This window comes from Odocoileus virginianus, chromosome 23 (genome assembly GCF_023699985.2).
Source record: "Odocoileus virginianus isolate 20LAN1187 ecotype Illinois chromosome 23, Ovbor_1.2, whole genome shotgun sequence".
Classification (NCBI taxonomy): domain Eukaryota; kingdom Metazoa; phylum Chordata; class Mammalia; order Artiodactyla; family Cervidae; genus Odocoileus; species Odocoileus virginianus.
This window is the reverse complement of record NC_069696.1, coordinates 35,926,703-35,953,331: the sequence shown is the minus strand read 5'-3', so window position 1 is coordinate 35,953,331 and position 26,629 is coordinate 35,926,703. Positions and strand designations below refer to the sequence as shown.

Here is a 26,629-nt window from a genome sequence, read left to right as displayed (position 1 = left end):
ATAAAAAAAATGGAAAAAAAAAATAATGTTCAATGTCTCCTGTCTCATTAGAAGGGATCTATTTGGATATTTTTCTCTAGTGCACGGCAGAATACATTACGCAGAGTCCCCTGCACTTGTAAATTGTTTGGAACCAACCCTAAAGCTGAGAGGTGGCAGGAAAAGATCAGGAACTGAGTACCCTGTGGTCCTGTCCCTACAGTGCCAGAACCTGGGGAAGCTGACGACTGTCCAGATTGGTCACGATAACTCAGGACTGTTAGCCAAATGGCTAGTGGATTGTGTCATGGTCAGAAATGAAATCACAGGACATACATATAGGTAAGTAAATGTCCTTGGGAGTTCAGATTTGTTTTAATATTTTTAGACAAGAAAAAGTTTGAGAATTATTTTCATTCTAAAGCTTTCCCACTGCCTTTTGCATTTTACTTTAGTTTTTTGGGTTGTCTTATTTATGTAACAACAAAGTTATGTTATTTTGTTCCAAATACAAATTTACCCCCAAAATACTTCTCCAAAAGACTGATTGTGTTTGCTGCTAACACTTAGTCCACAATGTTGAAAAAGATTGGAACTCTGATAAGAAAAAAAAAGAAGCTTAAAATAATGTCAGTAAGACAAAAGGCTCTTTTGGACACTCCTGCACTCCTCTTTGCAGCCAGCACTCCTCTTTGAGAACATTCTCCTTTTTTTTCCTGGAACTTAACTCCCACATTAATATCTAGTTTGAAGATATTCCTGTAAGTCATAAGAACATGAGTGTTTATTTTTTTGTCTTCTTTTTTAAGTGTCTGCAGTTTTTCATAATGAAAAAAATCACCCACAGGCTGATCACCCACTCAAATAATGGGTTTCACCCTTGATGCCATTTAAAAGTTCTGATTAAAGCGAGTGAAATATTGGCGATTCTGAAGTTTATTTCTGTCCCGCTAGGTTCCCATGCGGGAGGTGGCTGGGAAAAGGCATTGATGATGGAAGTCTGGAGAGAATTCTTATTGGAGAATTGATGACATCAGCAGCCGATGAGGATCTAGTAAAGCAGTGTCGGACTCCACCCCAGCAGAAATCACCCACTGTGGCCAGGAGACTGAGCATCACATCACTGACAGGAAAAACTAGCAGTAATTAGTTGTTTTTTTATTTTCCAATGTGTCTTAGATGTTTTAGGCATCATGTGGCCATTTCATAGAAAACTGTTGTGTTAAATGAATTATGGTAAGGAGATTAAAAAGAAAGCTGAGGAAAATTAATTTGTGAGAAAGACTTTAGAGTGGAGAGAGAAAAGGGGGGAAATAAGGCAGGATAATTACAAATAATTAAAAACCTGAAGAATTTAGATGTTAAAATCCAATTTAAAAAGCCACCTGCTCTGTTTTAGTTATGCTATGAAAGTATGAATAAATAATATTTTGCCTGAAACTTCAAGGAAGAATAAGGACAGTTATAGTACTCTCATATCTAGTTATCCAAAGCCCTTTTTTCTAAGGGGAATTTTAAAAATTCCACTCTCCAGCCCACCCCCAAACTTCCTATAGAAGTGACAAAGTACATAAAAAAGTGACTTGTACAGATAGGATCCTGTGTTCACATGCCATTTTTAATATTACAATAAACTTCTAGTTTATACTAATGTGGTCTTTAGTCTCTCAAGGGTATCAAATTTTAATCCCTGAGATATGTAAATGTTACTTTATTTAGAAAAAGAATCTTTGCAAATATAAGTTAAGGATCTTGAGATAGGGAAATTATCTGGGTTATCCAGGTAGACCCTAAGTGCAATTACATGTATTGCTATAAGAGAGAGGCAAAAGGAAATCAGACACACAGAGAAGACAATAGACAGATGGAGGCAGAGACTGGAGTGATGAGGGCACAAGCCACGGAACGCCACCTGGGCTTGAAGAGGCAAGGAGCAGCTTCTTCCATTGAGCCTCCTGAGGAAGCACAGCCCTGTCCACAACTTGATTACTACCCGTTGATGCTGATTTCTGACTTCTCCCTCTGGAATTGTGAGAGAAGAAATTTCTCCTTTTTTTAAGTTACTAAATTTGTGGTCATCTATTACAGGAGCCACAGAAAACTAAAGAGACAGTGAAGTGGTTTTATTTCAGTTCATAGACAATAACCATGAGTTATTGGAGGTACCTTATTAATAAGAGGTACCGAAGAGGTCCTTAGTTAACAAAGCAATTTCCTTAGATATTATTATTCTGTATCCATTTGTTAGCATATAGTGATATATTAACTATTAGAATGATATAGTCTTTAACAGTCTCCCTTATTCTTTAATAAATGATCCCCTTAATCCATAATTCTTTTCTGCCTCCAGAAGTAAACTTAATACCACACATACACTAGAATAGCTAAAAAGAGGATAGACAACAGTGAATACACATATATTATAATCGGAATGCAAAAGGAAAAACCATTTGGCGATTTCTTATAAAGATATATACATGTACTAACCATACACTTCACCCAGAAATCTCAAACTAGATGTCTGTATCCTAGAGAAATGAATGCATATAGCTATACCAAGACTCATACTCAAATTTTGCAAGCAGCTTTATTCATAATAGCCAGAATGGAAACACCCGCAATATCCACCAGCTGGTAACTGGATAAGCAGATAGTGATATATCTAGTCAGTGGGATACTATTCAGCAATACTGTTTATATAGCTAACATCATGGATGAATCAAAAGTATTGTGCCAGGTGAGAAAAAGCAGACATTATACAATTCTATTTATTAAATTCTAGAAAAGGCAATATAATAATGATGGAAAGCAGATCAGTAGTTGACAGGGGTTATGAGGTTACAAGCTGGGAAAGGGAATTGACTGAAAAGGGGAACAGTGGAACTTTAGGGGTTGATGGAAATTTTCTGTATTTTGATTATAGTGGTTACATGTCTATACATCTGCCAAAACTCATCAAATTACATACTTAAAATTGGTGACTATAGTTATAGATTTTGAATGGTAAGGCTGGGATTTGAGTCTTGGGGGGTCTCTTAGATTCTTTTCCATTCTGCCAATATGCCTCATTTTACCAAACTGGCAAGGCAGGTTTCATGGAACCCTGACAAGGCAGCCTTGCCTGAAATTTCTGCCATTATTCATTATTTTTTAGAACCCAATGCAGGACAGATCCAAGAAGGAATTGGAGAAGCTGTGAACAACATTGTGAAACATTTTCACAAACCTGAAAAAGAGGTATGATGGGCTATAAAACTTACTATGGTAGGATTTTAAAGCTGCTTTTATACATGATACATAAGGCAATAAAAAGGTTCTTTAATTTTCAAGCTTCCTAATAGCTGCAAAAACATGCCTCATAGCTACCCTCAGCACTTGTTCCTCTACTGGTTTTCTTAAACATCAACGCAGGAGCTTATTCTCGGGCACTGTGTTACTCTTCACAGAGAGGAAGCCTCACTGTGTTACTGTGTGGAGAGAGTGGCTTAGTTGCAGCACTTGAGCAAGTTTTCCACCATGGCTTCAAATCAGCTCGCATCTTTCACAAGAATGTCTTCATCTGGGACTTCATAGGTAAATTAAAGCTGGTGTAGATTGTTGTGAGGTCATTGGAATGTGTCTTAGAAAACTCATAAAACCCAAGAATTTGAGCAAAATAAGGGTTAGTGATAAGGGTATATGTTTTTCAAAGTAAAAATCAAATAAGCAGTGTCTGTGCTTTTCATTCAGTCAACAAATATATCTGTGTGTGTGTGTGTGTTCACAATATTCTAAACTATTTTAGATGCTCAAGGTATACACTTCAAGTTAAAAGTAAACAAGACACAGAAATTCCTATGGTTGACAAACTTAGAATCTTTGTGGGGTCAGGAGGGCAAACAATACACAAAATCATAACAGATATGTAATTTATCTGATATGTTGGAAGGCCATCATTGATGCTGACAAAAATGGAGCAAGGCAAAAGGAAACAGAGTGGGAGTCCTCTTTTAATTAGGAAGGTTATAGACCTTGTTGATGAGGTACTGTTGAGCAGACATGTGAGGAACTGAGCCTTGTGAATGCCAGGAGGAGAGCACCGCAGGCTGAGACAAGGGCCCTGGCAGAGCAGGGTGGCGCTGTGCTTGGCTTCCTGTAGAGCAGCAAGGAGGTGAGTGTGACTGGAGCAGACTGAGGGAGAGAGGGTGGGTATCTGGAGAGAGGATTTTTATTGCAGAGCCAGGTTGTGGAGGGCCTTCTAGGTCTTTGGAAGCAGTTGGTCTTTGTCCTGAACGGAATGGGAAGACTTGGAGCTAAGGTGTGCTTAGTCACTCAGGCGTGTTCAACTCCTTTGCGACCCCATGGACTGTAGCCCACCAGGCTTCTCTCTCCATGGGGATTGGACTCTCCAGGCAAGAATACTCGAGTGGGTTGCCATGCCCTTCTCTAGGGGATCTTCCCAACCCAGGGTTCAAACCCAGGTCTCCCGCATTACAGGTGTACTCTTTACTGTCTGAGCTACCAGGGAGCTGAGGAATATGATATAATTTGTGTTTTTTTTAAAAAGATTACTCTATGGAATTTAGAAAGATGGTAATGATAACCCTATATGCAAAACAGAAAAAGAGTCACAGATGTATAGAACAGACTTTTGGACTCTGTGGGAGAAGGCGAGGGTGGGATGTTTCAAGAGAACAGCATCGAAACATGTATATTATCTAGGGTGAAACAGATCACCAGCCCAGGTTGGATGCATGAGACAAGTGCTCGGACCTGGTGCACTGGGAAGACCCAGAGGGATCAGGTGGAGAGGGAGGTGGGAGGGGGCATCAGGATGGGGAATACATGTATATCCATGGCTGATTCATGTCAATGTATGACGAAGACCACTGCAATATTGTAAAGTGATTAGCCTCCAACTAATGAAAATAAATGAAAAAAAAAAAAGAATTACTCAGTTGAACAAGGTGAGGATACTTCTTTCATGTAACTTTAGAAGTTCTGATGTCTGTTGACAAAATTCATTTAAAAGTTGCTTTGATATTCTTAAAAAAAAAAAAAAAAAAGATTACTCCTGTGCTATCCAGTATGGCAACCACTAGCCACATGTGGCTATTTAGATTCAATTCAGTTCAGTTCAGTCACTCAGTCGTGTCCGACTCTTTGCGACCCCATGAATCACAGCACGCCAGGCCCCCCTGTCCATCACCAACTCCCGGAGTTTACTCAAACTCATGTCCATCGAGTCGGTGATGCCATCTAGCCATCTCATCCTCTGTCGTCCCCTTCTCCTCCTGCCCCAAATCCCTCCCAGCATCAGGGTATTTTCCAAATGTTAAATTTACTCCTTAGTCATACTGGCCCTACAAGGGGCTATAGAATTGGACCTTGCAGATATAGAATGTTTCCATCTTCAGGAAAGTTTGATTAGAATGTGGTTCTCTAGCTCCGTAAACTTTGTATTCTTTATTTTGCTATGCAGCTCTTGTACAATTCACAGTCAATTAACAGAGTGATTAATCGTTTCATGTTTTATAAATAAGACCTGAATGAAGTAGTTGGTTTTATCCAAATTTGAACTTTTAGACAAAGAAAGGAGAGTGGACAGAGCTAGGCCCCTAGATTGGGTTTTTTTTTTTTTCCTTTTGAAATCTTTTTCTTTTTGAATCTTACTAGTCCTGCTTCTGATATGTATATTAATAACTCTTCCTCAGATTTACTGAAGTTCTCTTTCAAGGATTTTGCTGCACAGTGTTAGCCAGTCATTTTATAACTGGATCAAAGGGCTCCACCTCAGTGGCTGCCATGTCTTTGCTACTTCCTCCTGGAAGGATCCAGTCTTAACAGACAAGACCATGTTTATTTTTTTCTTTGCTATCAGTTGCCATTTTTGAAGGTATTCTAAAGAAAGTAAGCTTTCCAACCATGTAGAGTGTAGTCTAGATTAGAAAATAAATTCCTGGGAGCATATTGTTCTACCAGGAAACATGGGCCTTTAGGATTTATTGTGAAACCAATGATAAAATAATGGTTTTGGTTTTAGGATTGGCTATAATGCAAAGAATCATTAGTATTTCCAGAATAAATTGTTTCCTCTTTTTGTGTATGAAGTATTAATGTGTATTGTGATATGCTTTTGATTTCCTTCCCCAGAGAGAGCAGTTGCTTATTTTGAAACCACTGACCAGATTCTAGATAATGAAGATGATGTCCTCATTCAGAAATCATCCTGCAAAACCTTCTGTCACTATGTAAATGCTATCAATACTGCACCACGGAATATTGGGAAGGATGGCAAATTCCAAATCTTAGTTTGCCTTGGAACACGGTATTAAGCCAGTTCTTGACTTTCCCTGTCTTTGTCATGTGTTGAACAAGAATTTAGAAAGGTTTATACCAGACCATGCCCCTTCCAAAGCTCTCTGGTTGATTTCCTCTATTTCAAGTTTTATGAGACTCCTGTATATTGGGTGTTTGCTGTGTATTGGGCACTATGCTTAGTACTTCACATGTATTATCTCATTTAACCCTCCTATCACTTCACCATCACCCCTGCATGAAGTAGCAAGCAGTATCCCCACTCTATAGGTGAGAAAATAAAGAAGAGGCACAGGTAAGTTAACAGACTTTCCCAAGGTCACACAGCTAGAAAGAGGCAGAGCCAAGATTTACACCCAGTCTCACCCCAGAGCCCCAAGTTCTGAACCATGACACAGTACTGCGCCATAGACAGGTGGAGGTAATTAGACACACCAGCACATTCACACATACATATTTTCTGTATAGAGCTTGTATAGTGTGTATACACTACCAAATTGCTTTAAATTTGATGACATTGTAGAATTCTTACCATGGAACGTCTCTTTAAGTTTTCTACCCCTTTCTTTTTGTAAAATGACACATAGGACCTATACAATCCATTATAAAACAGCTCTCAGAATTGTAAGAAATGAACCACACAGATCCTTAGAAGATTTTTTATCTGTGCAGTGCTTGTTTTCTTCTAAGCCCCAACACCTCTTGTAGGATGGCCTAGCTGCCTTGTCATGAAGGTGTACTGAGAGCTGCTCAGCAAGGGTGTCTAAGCAACTTAGTTACAGATACTAATGTCAGTTTAATCAGGAAACGTTAAAAATTGAGATCCTGTCCTCCTGAAACAGCTGGTTTATTGAGCTAAATTCTATATTTCTTCTTAATAAAAGCCGTCCAACTTCAGCTGTGCTTTTTAAGTTCCTTTTGAGCATGATCCTTATCTCCTTTTCTCTCTTTACTGTTTTGATTTATTAGATCAATGCAACACTTCTTTTGGTTTATAAGACCTACTTAATGTTTTTCTGCTTTGATTTTGTTCCTTACCTTTTTATGTTGTGTAAAATTTTTTTTTAAGTGCTAGTCCCTACAATTTAATGGAGTCTTTTCTTCCCAAAAGGTCTACTTTGGCATGACTTGTCACAGATGTCTGGATAACATCTCTGTTAAACAATACAAAATGACGTTCTGCTTCTTTTTAAAAGAGGTAGAATCAGAATAGAGAATATCTTTACCACATCTAAGTCTTTATGGCCAATTTGTGCATACTCACTCTTAGAATCTGATGGGTTTCCTTTCCCCCTTAGCGTACACTGTTTCATTATCTTTTTAACCAGTAATATCCAACTACTTGACTTTGATTTTCTCTCTGGTGACCTCAGAGCTTGGCTAGATTTCTCCCCATTCAGCCTCTCACCTTCCTGTCCACAGCTCCAGTGTGTGTGTAGTTCTGCAGCAGGGCAGCAGTGCTCAGGACTTGTTTCTGTTTGGGTCTGCAGAGATCGCCTGCTCCCACAGTGGATTCCTCTGTTAGCCGAGTGTCCTGCCATCACCCGGATGTATGAGGAGAGCGCCCTCCTGCGAGATCACATGACGGTCAACTCCCTCATCCGCATTCTGCAGACCATTCAGGACTTCACCATAGTCTTAGAAGGCTCACTCATCAAAGGAGTGGATGTGTAACCCAATTAGCTAGAAACTCAGTCCAGAACCCTTGTTCCTGAACCTTCCCCGACAATGGGGACGGATTTGGACTTGTCTGACAAGGCAGTGAGTCACTGCAGGGGCGGCACGGCGTGTCCCCCAATGTGAACAGTCCTCATACCGCAGACAAGGCAAAATGCTGTATTGTAGTTCATTTGAACCTGGAATTTAGTATAAAATAGAGTATTTTCATGTGTTAGATGTGTGTAAATATGCTCTCTTCTTTAAGAAATTCTATTACTCTAATAAGACTTTTCTTAGATTGAATACTCCTGTAACTTAAAATCAGTAGCTTAAAAGTATTGGGAGTTGGGTAGTGGGGAGAGTGGTGCTAGTCAGGAAGAAGCCAGTAAACATGTAAATATAGTACAACCCATTGGGGCTTTTTATTTTCCTCCAGGTACCACAAAGGAATCCAGAAAGCATTGTTAGGTACTCACCAGCCATCCTGGTGTGTTACCCTTTATATTGTGAATGTAAACAGTTTACCTACTGTAGGGGAGAGTAGCCCTCATTTACATCTTTTAAGTTTCAAATGGTTTCCTAATTTGAATTGAGCCACTCTTCCAAGTCTTTTGGAAAAATTTTTTCATCAGCACAAGATAAAGATATAATTCAAATATTTTAAATACTGGACCCCAGGAGCTTGGCTGAACTGAAAAGAGAACACACAAAGCCCTGAGAAGCATATGAAATTGTGGGATTATATTAACTTCTTTACACTTTGGAAAGATTAGCCTAGACTAACTTCATCTTTTGACATTTTTATTCCTGTTATTTGAGGTACTTTGGGGAGATGTGAATTTCAGAGTGTTGGCCTCAGTCTTAAAAACTGCAAACAGCATTTTGATTCTATACTTTTAATTGGCCATCTCAACCCTGCATTGGTCCCTTACCCCCTCAAGAATAACCACAAACACTGTCTTTGTTTGGTTCCAATCACCCGCCTCCCCTCTTCCAGTGCCCATCCCCCCTCAGGAAATGGAAAGAATGTCTAAGAAGGAGGAGGACTCTGTGTGGCTTGGAATGTTTTTGTGAAAGTATTTGTTGACCATGATAATGCAAATACCAGAAGAAGAGAGAAAGAATGAACCCTTTCTGGGTGTTTCAGGGCCAGCTGTATGTTCCTTTGTAAGCAGGGGTGAAAATGTAATACTGCTGGCCCAGGAAGGTAAAAGTATTACGCAGACTGGCAAAATGGAAGCAAAACTTGAGGCAACAGTTTGGAAGACCAAACGTTGTGAGTAACTTTCCAATTTGGTGTTTTTTAAGGAAGTTAAATACAGTGTTAGTACGTTACCATAAGTCTTCATGTTACAGTTGGTCTTGTAAGTAATTTAGACATTTGCAGGTTGTTAGCAGTGAAATTGCCTTAGCAGAGCTCCAGGTTATTCCCAATTGTGACTGAGAAGCAAAGTCATGGCCTCTCAGGACCCTTGTGTCATCTGAGGGTCCTGGGCTTTAGCCAATAGTGTTGCTTCCCTTTTTCTCTTGAGGAAGAAACTAGTGAATTAAGTGCCCCACTCCCATTATCAAACACTGTATTCAGCCAAGGCACGCTCCCTTTTAATGTGTGACTGAGTCCTTGAGGAGGTAAGGGAGAACTGAAGGCAGCATTTAGAAACCATGGAGAGGGTTTAAGATGGTTCTGGGTGGGTGACCTGGGTAGACCAGAAATGTGTTTGCCTGCAGCTAAAGTTTGTCCACAGTGGTGTGGCTACCCCTGGGACATGGAGAGTCTATTATGGGACATATCCAGAACCTGTTTCACACCAGGTGCTTACTGTTTCAGTGAGGAGAAACCACAGAATGATCCAATCTAGGGTTTTGTTTTTGTTACCTTTTCCAAAGGCCTTGCTTCTGACACATTCTGGGCAAACAGAGAGGTGACTTAGGTTAGCATGCTAGAATTAAGTCATCTCATCTAGCCTTCTCATTTTACAGATGGGAAGACTTAAGGATCAGAGAGATTAAATACTTACCTGCACACCTGGTCAGTGACAACACAAGGTCTAGAATTCATGTTTTTTTAATTACACCAGGCTACATGAGACTGGCCTTCAAGGCATTCATAGTAAGTCTTTCTACCCTTGGATCTTAATTCATCCACGTATATAGGTAGCAGATAATGATTAATATTCATTTATAGTAATAATTTATAGGGATTAATATTCACTTTAACAAATTGTCCTTAAGTTACAGAAAATTACACCTGTTATAAAAAGTAGGAGCAGGAATTCCCTGGCAGTCCAGTGGTTAGGATTCCACACTTTTACTGCTGAGGACCGGGGTTTGATCCCTGGTCAGGGAACTAAAATCTCACACGCCTTATGGCACAGCCAAAAACAAAATTAGTAGTAAAATTGGATATCAGACCTGTGAGTAAAACCATTACTTTAGAAAGTAATACCCCCCAAGAGTTTGACCTGAAGTTTCATCCCATTTTCTATTATCTGACTACAGTAGTGAAATGACGAGTTGCAGAAGAATAAAATCACACCAGAATGGACACATCCTCTAGAATGCTGTGCCCTTTAGAGTTATCACCTTGGAAGTCCATACACAGTCCAGTAATAAAGCCAGTGCTCCAGACCCCTGGGGACCTCCTTAAGAGCTGCCCAAATGCCCTATAGCCCATTCTTTTGAATATTTCTAGTGATGGGTAATGGTGGCTTTTCAGAAAAAATTTAATATTTGGAAACAACAAAAAGTTCTTAAAACTCAAGTTGATGAATGAAAAGGATACTTAAGCAGAGTTTGGGGTCATGTAAGAAATACAGTTCTAAAGAAGTAAGACAATTCTTAACATGGCTTATAACTGTCTTTGAGTATCAAATTATTTTGAGCAGGACAACAGCAGAACTCTTAGAATAAATGTACATATAAGTATACATAGCCTTCCGACCTGACTTCGGAAAGTCACTCAGAGGTATACTTTTTGCTGTTAATAAATTAGTATATTGCTATATCATCATCCTTCAGAGTTAAAGTATACAAAAATCAAATTTGACTTTTTTCTTCAAAATAAATTAAAAAGTTGTGCCTCTGGAGTCATGATTAGTATTTTCACAAAATAGCTTAAGAAGAAATTATTTTAATATTAAATTGCCAAAAATGTTACCTCTTGAAATACTTATCTTCCAAGTGTTTTTCAAATGTTCTGAAACTCCTAATAACCTTTTTGATATAGTGGTATTACACCAGTGTTGGTATTATGTGTGAGACCCTGAAGCTGTGTTCTGTTTGGGGGCTCATCTGCACCTTAAAATGACTGAGGCTTAGTGTGGAGTAGAATAAAGTAGGGTTCTCAGTGGAGAAAATGGGGCTACTGAGAACAAAAGGAAGGCCTCCCAACCTTCCCTTCCTCTTTCCCACTGTGGCAAGAATTTGATAGAAGAAACCGAAAGCTTGCAAAATTTATGATTTCCCTCTAAATTTTATTTTAAATATTTCATACACTTTGTACCTTTTGTAACCCTGTGGTATTTACTTTAACATGGCTTTTTAAGAAATCATTTTAATGAACTTCTGTCACACTGTATGAATATACAGGGGAAATACTGAATTGCTCATATTTCCTTTTTTCGCAATAAAGCACTGTTGTATGTAAATGGAAGTGGAAGAGGGATGGAGACTACACATAACAGTTTGTGTATAGTGAATGCTAACCCTCTGAGATACTCTGAAACATGAGGCAACAGACAAGGACCTCAGATTGCCCAGGGAAATATTTGACAGCACTGGGAGTGTAGCTGTTAATTATAAAATAGCTTCTTTCTGCTAAGAATTATGATTTTTCAGTAGATTTTCATTTTGAGAACTGTTGAGTATTTTCTCTGTGAGGTTTATAGAAACTAGTCTATCTTTTTCACCATTTGGAAGGACAATCTGAACTGTAGCTATTTATATTTCAGTATTAATACACCTTCATTGATTGAGAATGGAGTCTTGAGATCTTCTCTACTTTTATAAAGTGAATTCTATTTCCATATCATCCATGTCATTTGAAGTCCATGTTTCTTGTATAAGTATTTGTTATATTACCTTTTAGTGTAAAAGGAGAAACAAATAATAAACTACTAGGTCTCTTATTCCTATTAAAATCCATTTATAAAACTCTTGAATTAAACAAAAAAAACAACTCTTGAATCCAACTGATTTCCAAGCTTTTTGAAGGAGGGTACCAATGGAGTGTGATCAGAATAATCCAAGGAGAACCTCATCCTTTCAGATCTTAGCAGACCTGATTGTCCTCAAGGACAAAATAAAGATTGGATCCAGAAAGGTATCACACTGAGCAATTAATATCAGAGTGAAAAAAATCATCAAAAACATTCTCCTCATTTGAATGAATCCAGGGTATCCTTGGGTTATGTGGGAGGGAATTACGCTTGACATATTTACCTAAATGTATTTGTGTGTGGCCCAGTATATTCCAGACACCAGACAGATCTTGTTAACAGTAGAGAGGTATGGTGAGAGTTCCTGTTGTCAATCAAATGAGGGTGTTAAACATATAGAAAGAATTCTCTGTGTTACACTTGAACCATGTATAAATGTATCCTGTGTATCTTTTTTTTAAATAGGCATTTCTGCATTTAAATTATATTTTTTTTTCTTTGTATTGTTAACAAAATGCATCAGAACTGGATTTTTTTCTCATCTGAATATAATTAAAATTTTAAAAGTATTGTGATATCAAGCACTTTAACATATGTATCAGAGAAACTGATGTGGGTTTTTCAGGTTTTGGAGTACATTTAAATATGACTTTTCATGCTTTGTTCTTTACAAATAAAACTGTGGGGTTGATACTTTGTTGTGCTTCATTATTGTAGAACCTTAATATTGAGTAGTGCACAGGGCCAGTGACTCCAAAAAGTAGAGCAACAAAACCACTATGAGAGAGAAAGCTACATGAAACTATTATGTAGTAGAAATACGAGCTTCCCAGATGGCACAGTGGTAAAGAATCCCCCTGCCAGTGCAAGAGGCACAAGTGTAGTTGTGGGTTGAATCCCTGGGTCGGGAAGATCTCCTGAAGTAGGAAACGGCAAACTGCGCTAGGATTCTTGCCTGAAGAATTCCACGAAGCACGCACACACACACACACAAGAAATATCTCCTGGGCAACTGGTTATCCAGAAGCGGTAAAAAGAAAAGAAAGAAAATGTGAACCCTATCTCATACCATACAGGAAAATCAATTCTTAGCTTAACAATCTAAATATAAACAGCAAAACAATTTTCGAAAGAAAATGTAGAATGTATTTATGAATTTGGGAAAGGGTAGTATTTCTTATACAAGACATTCAAAAATAACTAGCACTGCAGTCCTTCGTAAAAATGAAAGGCAGAGATGCATTGATTATTCACCACATGTTAAGCATTACTTTAGGTTATGACCATACAGCAGTTTAAACAAACACACACATCAAATTCCTGCTTTTATGGAATTTATATTCTAATAGAGCAATTACCTAATAAACATGACAAGTAATACATACAGTTGTTGTTTAGTCACAAAGTCATGTCCAACACTTTCGTGACCCCATGGACTGTAGCCCACCAAGCTCCTCTGTCCATGGAATTTTCCAGGCAAGAATACTAGAGTGGGTTGCCATTTCTTTCTCCAGGGAATCTTCCTGACCCAGGGACCAAACCCACATCTTCTGCATTGGCAGGCAGATTCTTTACCGACTGAGCCACCTGGGAAGCCCAATACATATAGTAATTAGAGAACTAATAACAAGCAAAGAAGAAGGATTGAAAGTACGATTGGGTTGCTTCAAGATGGGACTGCAATTGTAAACTGGGTTAGCCACGGAAAGCCACACTGAAAATGGAGTTGTGTAGCTGAGATTGGAAAAAGTGTAAGAGAAACAAGTGTGCAGGAAGAACATCAAGAGCTTACTTTTAGCTGTAAGTTTGGCATGCCTGTTAGACATCCAAGTAAAGATGTTGTATAGTTGCACATGTGGATTCGGAGTTCAGGGGGAAATAATGGTGTATTTGTCAGGATCCAAATCAAGAGACAGAAACCACATAGCAATCTGAGGAGAGGTAGTTTAATGTTTAGAACTGTTAGAATTATCCAGAGAAGCAGAGCTAAGGATGTGTACAGGTGTGTGTGTGTGTGTGTGTGTAGAGAGAGAGATTTATTTTAAGGAGTCAACTGACACAGTTGTGGAGCCATGGTAAATCCAAAATCTGCAGGTTAGGCTGGTGGACTGGAGACCCAAGGAAGGAACTGTTGTTCAAGTTCAAAGATCTCTGACTGGCAGAATTTCTTCTTGCTCAAACGAGGTCAGTCTATGCTGAATTAAGGCCTTCAACAGATTGGATACATTATGAAGGGTAATCTGCTTTACTCAAAGTCCACCAGTGTAAATGTTTGTCTCATCTGAAGAACACCATCACAGAAACTTCCAGAATAATGTCTGATTAAATATCTGGGCACCATGGCCCAGCTAAGTTGATGCATAAAATTAACCATCACAGACTACTATGGTAAGAAACTGGAATGATGAAGGATTTACTACTAAGCAATAAAAAGAACTCTAAAGAATACAAAAGCAGCATGTATAGGGAGCGGCTACCAACTAGGGCTGAGGTGGGGTAAACCTCCCAGAGCCCCCCCTACTTAGGCTGAGAGTCAGACTTCATTAGAGAGGGCACAGCACAGCCCACTAGATGCAGAGAACTTTACTGAGATGCTGCACCAGTGCCACCTGTTTAGAATCTGCTGTCAGGTGCCAGGAAACATCCTTGGAGAGGTGGCATAGCCCAGAACTTGCTGGGAAACCACTGGAGAAGGAGGTGCCGGGGAAGCCCTCCATGGAGAGGTGTGATACCAGTAAAGCTCACTAGAGCCCCCAAGCCTCCCTACCACAACAGGTTAGCCTCTGAGAGCACAAGGGCTTCTGTCGTGGCTCAGCTGGTAAAGAATCCGCCTGCAGTGCAGGAGACCTGGGTTCTATCCCTGGGTTAGGAAGATCCTCTGGAGAAGGGAAAGGCTTCCCACTCCAGTATTCTGGCTTGGAGAATTCCATGGACCATATAGTCCATGGGGTCGCAAAGAGTCAGACACGACTGAGCAATTTTCACTTTCACTTTCCACAAGGGCCAGGAGCTGCACACGGGAGGAGCTCACAGAAGGGAGCACGGCAGAACCTAGGAGAGAAGCTCCCTCCTCCAGAGCCTCTCCAGTGCATTCTGTTAACGAAGATTAACACTGTGCCACCTGTCAAAGGAGAAATATTTACAAGAAGGTCTAGCTCCATTGTTGCAGAGCAAGATTTTTATTGCTATGGGGCAATAAATTAATAACTGCTCCGAACAGTTTAGTTCCTTATAGTCAGTTAAGGAGGAAACGAAGAAGGGGAGTAGGAAAATGCAGGAGAAGATAGGAAGATAGTGAGCAAATGTCTCCAAACTTTATGAGGTAATGATTTAGAGCTGACACTGTCTGCCATGTTCATTTGAACTTAGTCCAGATGTATACAATTTTCATCACTGCTCTTTAAAATACTAACTGCAGTTATTATAATAAGGTCAGGAGGCTTTTGCAGTGTAAGAGAAAGAAGACCTCAGTGGTCACAATGGTGAAAAGCATTGGGTATGGGTATATTTTGAAGCTAAAGTCAGAAAGTTTCCTGATGGATTGAATATCAGGGATGAGGAAGAGTCAAAAATGACTCCAAGGGAAACCAGGAGAGCCACTGGAATCGTCACCTTCCTCAAGAATGACAGGCTGGTGGCATCTTTCACCACCAGAGTCCTCGCTCTAATTCTGCCCACACTCAGCTCACAACTAAGTACACCATCATGATCAACCAGGCCACACCCCACACCTACCTACCCAGTGCTCTTTCAAGACGATGGGAACATGCCCAACATGCCTGGCCACCCCCAGACGCTCAGAGCCTTGGAGTGGCTGAAATGGCTGAAGAACTGTGAGCTCCTCTGTGGACAGGGACAGGCCCCCTCCCCGGTGGCCCCCAATAAAAATGTGAAAACCAAAACCAAAAATGACTCCAAGGATTTTGACCTGAACAAATGGGAAAGGAGAGGCTAGAATTTCTACTAACTGAGATGAGTAAGGATGTGGGGAGAACAGGATTTAAAGACAGATGAGGAGTTCCGTTTTGGACATGTTAAATTTCAGATATTGACTAGACATCCAAGTGAAAATGGTGAACAGGAAATTGAATGTCTGAGTCTGGATCTTCTGAGCTATTGGACTTCTGATATGCATTTTGGAGTTGCTGGCATGTATAGATAGAATTTAAAGTTATATAATTGGATGAGGACACAAAAGGAGTCAGTTATTAAATAATCTCTCAAAACTTTAATTTTAATTTTCCAGTACTATGACATGATTTACTGTTTGACATTTAGATTACTCTCACTGTTTCACTATTCTGAACAATACTAAAATGAACAAACATCCTTGCTTTATGAGAAATTACCATTTTTGTAGGTCAAAGACAAATGTCAACTCCATATGATCCAACCTAATATTTTTGATAATTCTTTTGGTTCTTTATTCTGATATGTGCTTTACTTTGATTAAAATAGATAGTGTAACCTAGATGGAGCAGTTACTCTCTGAGCAGAGTAATCTAAAAATAAATCACTCTAGTCAGAGCCAACATGTGGGCCAGATGTTCCTTATACTCAAAATAACATAACCCGGAGGCCCTTTACCGACCCATACTACCTACCGACTACTCATACCACCTATCTACTTGTGTTAAGTGCCCCAAAACTCTTCCTTGATTTCCCACTTACATCCTGTTCAAAACCAGCAGAACTTCAAAATGCCTGGACACAAAAACAATGGACTCAATAAGAAATAGACAAAGTCTCAGTTACAGTAAGATAAAGCTCTCCTTTCTCAATAATTGATAAAGAAATGGGAAATCAGTAGAAACACAGAGGACTTGCACAACAGTACCAACCAACTTGCCCTAGTTGATATTATTAGAATGTCCAACCCACCAGAATGCAAATGCTTTTCAAGTACACAAGGAACACTTACCAAGATTGACCATATTCAGCTCAATAAAACATGTCAAATTTAAAACGATTTAAGTCATGCAAAGTAAGTTCTCTGACCACAAGGGTCAAAAAATGAATCAAAATGGAAAGCAGAAAGTATTTTGAACTGAATGAAAATAAAGCATATCAATATTTGTGGGATACATCGAAAGCAGCTCCTGAAAAGACATTAATTGCATTGAACACCTCTGTAAGAAAAAAAAAAATCTCAAATCAATGACATATACTTCAAGCTTTAAAAACCTAAAAACAATAATAGTAATAAAAATAAAGATCAGAGCAGAAACCAATGAAACAGAAAACAGAAAGAAAAAGAAAATCAGTGAAAACAGAAGGTGGTTCTTTGAGAAACCAATAACATTGATAAACCTTTACCCAGACTAATTACAGAAAAAAAAAAAGACACAAATTGCCATATAAAAATGAGAGAGGTGATGCAAATACAGACATTACATACATTAAAAGGATAATAAGAGAATATTATGAATATCTTTTTGGCAAGAAATTCTATATCTTAGATGGTAGATAAGTTTCTTAAAGACATTAACTACCAAAGATCACTTAAGAAACAGATAATCTGAGTAGCCTATATGTATTAAAGAAATTGAATTTGTTATTTAACTTTCTTTTATCTTTGTCATCTGAGTTTGTTTCCAAGGCAAAACATTCAGCATCACAGTAATCTAAGTCGATGCCCCAACCACTAATGCCGAAGAAGCTGAAGTTGAACAATTCTATGAAGACCTATATAAGACCTCCTAAAACTAACACCAAAAAAAGATGTCCTTTTCATTATAGGGGACTGGAATGCAAAAGTAGGAAAATAAGAGAAAACTGGAATGAGAGGCAAGTTTGGCCTTGGAGTACAAAATGAAGCAAGGCAAAGGCTAACAGAGTTTTGCCAAGAGAACACACTAGTCATAGCAAATACCCTCTTCCAACAACACAAGAGACAACTGTACGCATGGACATCACCAGATGGTCAATATAGAAATCAGATTTACTATATTCTTTGCAGCCGAAGATGGAGAAGCTCTATACAGTCAACAAAAGAAGACCAGTAGCTGACAGTGGCTCAGATCATGTGAGCTCCTTATTGCAAAACTCAGACTTTACATTGAAGAAAGTAGGGAAAACCACTAGGCCATTCAAGTATGACCTAAATCAAATCCCTTATGATTATACAGTAGAGGTGACAAATAGATTTAAGGGACTAAATCTGTTAGAGTGCCTGAAGAAATATGGATGAAGGTTCGTAACACTGTACAGAGGGTGGTGACCAAAACCATCCCCAAGAAAAGGATATATGAGAAGGCAAGATGGTTGTCCAAGGAGGCCTTTCAAATAGTTGAGGAAAGAAGAGAAAAGAAAGCAAAGGAGAAAGGGAAAGATATGCCCAACTGAATGCAGATTTCCAAAGAATAGCACGGAGAGATAAGAAAGGCTTCCTCAGTGATCATAGCAAAGAGACAGAGGAAAACAATGAGATGACGCTGTGAAAGCACTGCGCTCAATATGCCAGCAAAATTGGAAAACTCAGCAGTGGCCACAGGACTGGAAAAGTCAGTTTTCACTCCAATTCCAAAGAAGGGCAATGCCAAAGAATGCTCAAATTATGTATAATTGCATTCTTTTCACATGCCAGCAAGATTACGCTCAAAATCCTTCAAGCTAGGCTTCAGCAGTATGTAAATCGAGAACTTCCAGATGTACAAGTTAGATTTAGAAAAGGCAGAGGAACCAGAGATCAAATTGCCAACATATGCCAGATCATCAAAAAAGCAAGGGAATTTTAAAAAAAAAAATCCACTTCTGCTTCACTGACTATGCTAAAGTCTTTGACTATGTGGATCACAACAAACTGTGGAAGATTCTTAATGAGATGGGAATACCACAACACACCACCTGCCTCCTGAGAAATGTGCATGCAGACAAGAAGCAACAGTTAGAACTGGACATGGAACAATGGACTGGTTCAAAATTAGGAAAGAAGTTAAGTCAAGGCTGTATATTGTCACCCTGCTTATTTAACTTCTATGCAGAGTATATTACATAAAATGCCTGGCTGGATGAAGCACAGGCTGAAATCAAGATTGCCAGGAGAAATAACAACCTCAGATATGTAGATGATACCATTTTAATGGCAGGAAGTGAAGAGGATCTAAAGAGCCTCTTGATGAAGGTGAAAGGGGAGAGTGAAAAAGCTGGCTTAAAACTCAATATTCAAAAAATGAAGATCATGCCATCTGGTCCTATCACTTCAAGGCAAACGGATGGAGAAAATGTGGAAACAGTGTCAGATTTCATTTTCTTGGGCTCCAAAATCACTGCAGACGGTGACTGCAGCCTTGAAATTAAAAGACACTTGCTCCTTGGAAGAACAGCTATGACAGACCTAGACAGTGTATTAAAAAGGAGACATCACTTTGTCGACAAAGGCACATATAGTCAAAGCTAAGTATGGTAGCTTTTCTGGTAGTTGTGTATGGATGTGAGAGTTGGACTATAAAGAAGGTTGAGTGCTGAAGAATTGATGCTTTCAAGAGACATGTGTACCCCAATGTTCATCGCAGCACTGTTTATAATAGCCAGGACATGGAAGCAACCTAGATGTCCATTGGCAGATAAATGGATAAGAAAGTTGTGGTACATATACACAATGGAATATCACTTAGCTATTAAAAAGAATGCAGTTCTAATGAGGTGGATGAAACTGGAGCCTATTATACAGAGTGAAGTAAGTCAGAAAGAAAAACACCAATACAGTGTATTAATGCATATATATATGCAATTTAGAAAAATGGTAACAAGGACCCTCTATGTGAGACAGCAAAAGAGACACAGATGTAAAGAACAGACTTTTGGACTCTGTGGGAGAAGGCGAGGGTGGGATGATTGAGAGAATATAATAACATGTATATTATCATATGTGAAATAGATCACCAGTCCAGGTTCAATGTATGGGACAGGGTGCTCAGGGCTGGTGCACTGGGATGACCCTGAGGGGTGGGATGCCGAGGGAGGTGGGAGGGGGGCTCAGGATGGGGAACACATGTACATCCATGGCTGATTCATGTCAGTGCATAGCAAAAACCACTACAATACTGTAAAGTAATTAGCCTCCAATTAAAATAAATAATTTTTTTAAAAAAAGAATTGATGCTTTCAAACTATGGTCCTGGAGAAGACTCTTGAGAGTCCCTTGGACAATGAGATCAAACCAGTCAATCCTAAAAGAAATCAACCCTGAATATTCATTGGAAGGACTGATGCTGAAGCTGAAACTCCCAATACTTCGGCCACCTGATGCAAAGAGCTGACTCATTAGGAAAACCTTCATTCTGGGAAAGATCAAGGGGAAGAGGAGAAGAGGGTGACAGAGGATGAGATGGTTGGATGGCATCACTCACTCAAAGGACATGAGTTTGAGCAAACTCCAGGAGGTAGTGAAGGACAGGGAAGCCTGGTGTGCTGCAGTTCATGGGGTCACAAATAGTCAGACACGACTCAGCACCTGAACAACAACAAATTAACCTTCTCCCAAAGAAAAACTCCAGGTCCAGATAACTTTACTAGTGAATTCTATCCAAAGTTTAAGGAATAAATAATGAAAATTCCATACAAAGTCTTCCAGAAAATGGATAAAGAAGTACGTGTTAGTTTGTTAGGGCTGCCATAACAAAGACTAGTTGGTTTAAGCAACAGAAATTTATTTTCTCAGTATTCTGAAGGCTAGAATTCTGAGAGCATGGTGTCAGTAGGACTGGTTTCTTCTGAGGCCTTTCTCTTTGACTTATAGATGGCCGTCCTCTCTCTGTCTTCATATGGGCTTCTCTCAGTGGATGTCTGGGTCCTAATTTCCTCTTCCTCTAAGGTCACCAGTCATATTGGATTAGGGCCAACCCTAATGACTTCATTTCAACTTACCTCTTTAAAGACCTTATCTCCAAATACTGTCACAATCTGAGGTACTGGGGGTTAGAATTTCAACACATGAATTCTGAGAGGATACAATGCAGCCCACAACAAGGTAATACTTGCCAACTTCCCAGTGAGTCAGCACTGTCCTGATACCAATACCAAACAAATGACAAGAAAAGAAAAATACAGACCAAGAACTCTTATGAAGGTAGATGTTAAAATTCTTAACAAAATATTAATTCAAATCCAATGATACAAATAATATGTCATGACTAATTGGGGTCTATTAGGGAAAGCAAGGTTGGGTTAACATTCAGTCAAGCAATATAATTCACCATACTTACAGACTAAAAAAATAAAAGCAAGTTATAAGTTCATCCCAATAGAGGCAAAAAAATTGACAAATTCTACTGTTCATTCAAGGTTTAGGAAAAAAAACTCAGCAGACTTCCTCTCATCAGATATACTGGGTTCATGGGTTAGAAAATGCTGAAAGTCATCTGAAAAAATCTACAGCTAACATCATCCTTTATGGATAAATACTGAGTGCTTCCCCCATAAGATTAAGAACAAGGCAAAGACATCCACTCCTAACATTTCTATTCAACATTGTACTGTAGTTTATAATCAGTGCAATAAAATAAGAAAAAGAAAAGGCATAAAGATCGGAAAGAAAGAAGTAAAACTGTCTTTATCCACAGATGATTAATGATTGTCCATCTATCAATAGACAATCCTATGGGATTTACTAAAAAGTTACTGATGCTAGTGAGTGAGATTAGCAAGGTCAGAAGATATATAGTCAAGGTACAAAAATCAACTGCATTTCTATATGCAACAGCATTACAAATCTGAGATACTTGGGGATAAATTTGACAAAAAATGGGCAAGACTCACTCACTGAAAACTACTGAGGAAAGCTAAAGTCCTAAATACATGGAGAACTATAGTGTGGTCCTAGATCTGAAGATTCAGTATTATTAAGATGTCAATTCTCCCCAAATTGATCTATAGAGCCAACACAATCTAATTCAAACTCTCAGCAATCATTTTCACAGAACTTAACAAACTGATCCTTAAATTTATGGAATGTGAAAGCCCTAGAAGAGCCTAAATAATATGGAAATAGATTAAAAAAAAAAAACAAACTTGGAAGACTTACACTACCTGATTTCAATACAGTGAACCCCCTACATATGAATGAGTTCCATATTAAAAACACATTCATAAGTCCAATTTGTTTATAAGTGCAACAAAGTTAGCCTAGGTGCCCAGCTAACACAATTGGCTATAGAGTATTATACTGTAATAGGTTTATAATACTTTTAACATAAATAATACATAAAAACAAAAAATAAAACATTTTTACTCTTACAGTACTTTGAAAAGTGCAGTAATACAGTACAATAGCTGGCATACAGAGGCTGGCATTAAGTGAATAAGCAAGAAGAGTTAGTGACTGTAGAAGGGAGAGAAGGTGGGAGATGGTAAAGCTGAAGGATCATCAGCAACAGGAGAGAAAGGGCAACTTCACTCATGCCTAGTGTTGACAGAACGCTCTTTCACATCTTCGAAAGTTTGTAACTTGAAGATTCGTATGTAGGGGACTTGTGTGTGTGTGCGCTCACTCAGTCATGTCCAACTCTGCGGCCCTGTGAACTGTAAGCTGCCAGGCTCCTCTGCCCAGGGAATTGTCCAGGCAAGAATACTGGAGTGGGGTGCCATTTCCTACTCCAGGGGGATCTTCCAGACCCAGGGATTCATCTCCTGCATTGGCAGGTGGATTCTTTACCACCTGCACCACCTGGGAAGCCCTTTAGTGCTTATACTTAAAGCTACAGTGATTAATACTGTGTGGGAAAATTAAGGTAAGCTAGACAAATTTAGGTCAACTGAACAAAAAGTCTGGTAACAGACCCACACATATATGCTCAATTGCTCAACAAAGTTATAAGGGTTGTTAAGTGTCAAAAGGATAGTCTTTTCAGGGAATGGTCCTGGAACAACTGAATAACTACATGCAAAAGAACTGAAGTTTGATCCACACCTCACAGCATATATTTTAAATCAACTCAAAATGGATCACAGATATAAATGTAAATTTTAAAATTAAAAAACTGATAGAATATAGAGTAAATGACCTTGAGTTAGGCAAAGATTTCTGATACGACAAATAAATACAGTCCTTAACTGATAAATTTGACTAAACAAAAATTAAGAATGTATGTATGCTTTTTGTTCAAGTTTCAGACATTTATAATCAATGTAAACCCCCAACACAATACACAATCATGATTTCATGCATTTAAAGGAGAAATATTTCCTGGTTAAATAGAAAATTTTACAAATGACTTCTGGAAGACCTTCATTCTAAGCAGCTTTATAGTCAAACATTTCATTTAGAAGTCTAGACCTTCTTTCTTCAGCTTACTGTAATCCACATTCACTGAATAGAACTTACAGTGATGACTGGGATTCAGTTTCTTCTGGCTTATTCTTTCTATTCCAACTGATTGAACAATGCCAGATACAAGGCATACAGTGCTGCTACAGTACCTCCAGCTCCAATAAATACAAAGAAAGAAACCAAGCTTGTATGTTTCTTGGCCTAACCAAGGACCTAGTGGAGCATATTTGTGGCAAAGGCCTTTGATCTGAAAAGAGATGAGAACAAATCTGCCAGGTCCCAGACTAAGTAGTCTCTGCCCAAATATACACTTTTTGGAAGATACTTTTAGAAGAATGCAAAAATAAGCCACAGGTTAGGAGAACATTAGCAAATTACATATATGATAAAGGACTTGTATCCAACATACATAAAGAACTCTCAAAATGCAATAAAGAGTCCAACAACAACAAAAAGTGACAACTGATTTGAAAGCATACTTCACCAAAGAAGACATTTTTTGTTTGTGTTAATCGCTCAGTCGTGTCCAACTCTTTGCGACCCCATGGACTATAGCCCACCAGGCTCCTCTGTCCATGGAATTCTCCAGGCAAAAATACTGCAGTGGGTTGCCATTCCCTTCTCCAGGGGATCTTCCCGACCCAGGAATTGAACCTGGGTCTCCAGAATTGCAGACAGATTCTTTACCATATGAGCCACCAGGAAGCCCTCCTGACATATTGATGGCAAAAAGTACACAAAGAGATGTTCAGCATCATTAATTATCTCAGAAATGCAAATTAAAATAAGATACCATTGCACGCCTCTGAGGATGGCTAAAATCGAAAGGACTGGCTAAACCAAATAATGGTAGAGGATGTATAACTGGAGTTTTCATACACTGCGGACGGCAATGTAAAATAGTACAACTACATTGGAAAACAGTTTGACAGTTTCTTAAAAATTTTGACACATACCAATAGTATGATCCAGCTATTCTATTAAGAAGTAATTAATTACTGAAAGGAAATAAAATCATATGTCCACAAAAATACTTGCACATGAATGTTAATCACAGTTTCATTTGTAATAGCCAAAAACTGGAATCAACCCTATAATCATCAACAGATGAGTGGATAAATAATTTGTGGTATATCCATACAATGAAATACTACTCAGCAAAAAAAAGCAGTAAACTATTAATACATGCAACAATACAGATGCAAACAATTTTTTAAAAAGCCATGCAAATAAGTTGTAGTAATAAAAGACAAATCAGTTGCGGCTTGGAGAGGGGCTTGGGGGGAGGAGTTGACAGAGCCCAAGGAAACTTTGGAGGTAACCGATATATTCATAAACTTAATTGCAGTGATTAAGTTTCATGAGTACATACTCATGTCAAAATTGCATACTTTAAGTATATGAAACTTGTTGAGTGTCAGTGACACCTCAAGGTTTTTAAAAAATATAACTGAAAAGTTGAGAATACACACATTATAATTAAAATGTGATTTTAAACAAAGGAAAAACCCAATAACTTGATTTACCAATCATTCCCTTCTACCTCATTCTATAAGCTTCTTAGTTCCATCACCTGTTTATCCACAAGCACTGAAGGCCAAAAGCTAGAAGAGGTCAGGTAAATCTAGACAAACCCAACAAGCACCAGCATAAAGAACTGCAGGCATACAATTGCAGTCACAGTTATACACTCTTTCAAAGAAAGACAACCTGTATTTTTGCTTCTAGTTTTCTGCTTGGCATGTTGTCAGTTCAGTTCACTCGCTCATTCGTGTCCAACTCTTTGAGACCCCATGAACCGCAGCACTCCAGGCCTCCCTGTCCATCACCAACTCCCGGAGTCCACCCAAACCCACATCCATTGAGTCAGTGATCCCATCCAACCATCTCGTCTTCTGTCGTCCCCTTCTCCTGCCCTCAATCTTTCCCAGCATCAGGGTCTTTTAAAATGAGTCAGCTCTTCAATCAGGTGCCCAAAGTATTGGAGTTTCAGCTTCAACATCAGTCCTTCCAATGAACACCCAGGACTAATCTCCTTTAGGATGGACTGGTTGGATCTCCTTGCAGTCCAAGGGACTCTCAAGAGTCTTCTCCAACACCACAGTTCAAAAGTATCAATTCTTCAGCGCTCAGCGTTCTTTATAGTCCAACTCTCACATCCATATATGACCACTGGAAAAACCATAGCCTTGACTAGACGGACCTTTGTTGGCAAAGTAATGTCTCTGGCATGTTGTAGTGACTCTTTAATCTTCTTTCCTTAAAACCCTTGCAGGACTGTGTCCATTAACCCCAAATTATTGTATCATGATCCTACCCAAACTTAACCAAGCCCCCTTCCCCATGGAAAGTTCTGCCTTAGACCAATCTCCAAAACTTCAGTAAGTATCCAGACTCTACTCTTTGCCCTCCGATAGGTTACTAAGACTCTGTCAAGGTAAAGCTCTTCCTTACTGTGCAAGCAATAAACAGAAAGTTTTGATGATAATTCAGGAAGCCAGTGTTCAACATTATTGATTGTGTATTTCCTCTTCTGAGTTATTTTAGTAATCTTTTCCCATTAATTTTTAATGTGTGGTTTTGACTTATAGTTTTAAAACATTTTGGAGCTATTCTTTGCTCTATATGATGTCAGTATTTTCTCACTTCCCTTTTAGGTTTGGGAATTTTCTGTTGCACAGAAAATTTAAGCTTTCAATTGCTTAAAATTATTAACCATTCCTTTTAAATAAATAAAGTGGTACAGCTTCTGGTGCCAAACTGCCTGGCTTCAAATCTCTGCTGCTTACTAGCTGAAGACCCTTGTTTATCACTTAAGTCTCTGGGAACCTGGTTTCCTCATCTGTCTCCCCACAGGAATGCAAGCTCCACAAAGGAAGCATTTTTGACTGTTTTGTTAATTGCTGTAGCTCTGGGATCAGTGCCTGACACACAGCGCTCAATAAATATTTATTAAATGAATGAATCTACAAAGCCAGAACAATAATCTTATTTACCTCATAAGGTTGTTATAAGAATGAATTAATCCTTGTAAATTCTGGTCTAGAACAAAGCCTGGCACACAGGAAGAGTGCAAGAAATGTCAGCTCCCCCACCCCCAATACCAGAATCCTGCCTCTTTGTGAAGTCTTACCTGAATACCCATCTCCTTCATCTTCCCTTCTCCCTTGTCCACTCCCGCCGGATTTGCATCACTGTTCCCCTTTAGCAGCACCCACATATCACTTGGAGTTCTTAACTTTTGGGCAGCTGTAAGCCCCTCTGAGAA

General features: G+C 38.9%; 1 protein-coding gene and 1 long non-coding RNA gene across 4 annotated transcripts in view; one reads left to right on the top strand and one right to left on the bottom strand.

Moving 5' to 3' along the window:
- DENND5B (DENN domain containing 5B) overlaps nt 1–12,785 on the top strand; it is a 219,297-nt gene extending 206,512 nt beyond the window's left edge. For all 3 annotated transcript variants that reach the window (XM_020879840.2, XM_070453894.1, XM_070453895.1), the window contains 6 exons: nt 203–321; nt 934–1,121; nt 3,134–3,216; nt 3,426–3,552; nt 6,112–6,286; nt 7,767–12,785. In XM_020879840.2, the coding sequence (XP_020735499.1) occupies nt 203–321; nt 934–1,121; nt 3,134–3,216; nt 3,426–3,552; nt 6,112–6,286; nt 7,767–7,950 (876 nt within the window). In that variant the 3' untranslated portion in view covers nt 7,951–12,785. The remainder of the gene's footprint in view (nt 1–202; nt 322–933; nt 1,122–3,133; nt 3,217–3,425; nt 3,553–6,111; nt 6,287–7,766) is intronic.
- The window catches only part of LOC139030620 (uncharacterized), a 42,708-nt gene that overhangs the window by 15,239 nt on the left and 840 nt on the right, over nt 1–26,629 (bottom strand). The window lies entirely within an intron of this gene.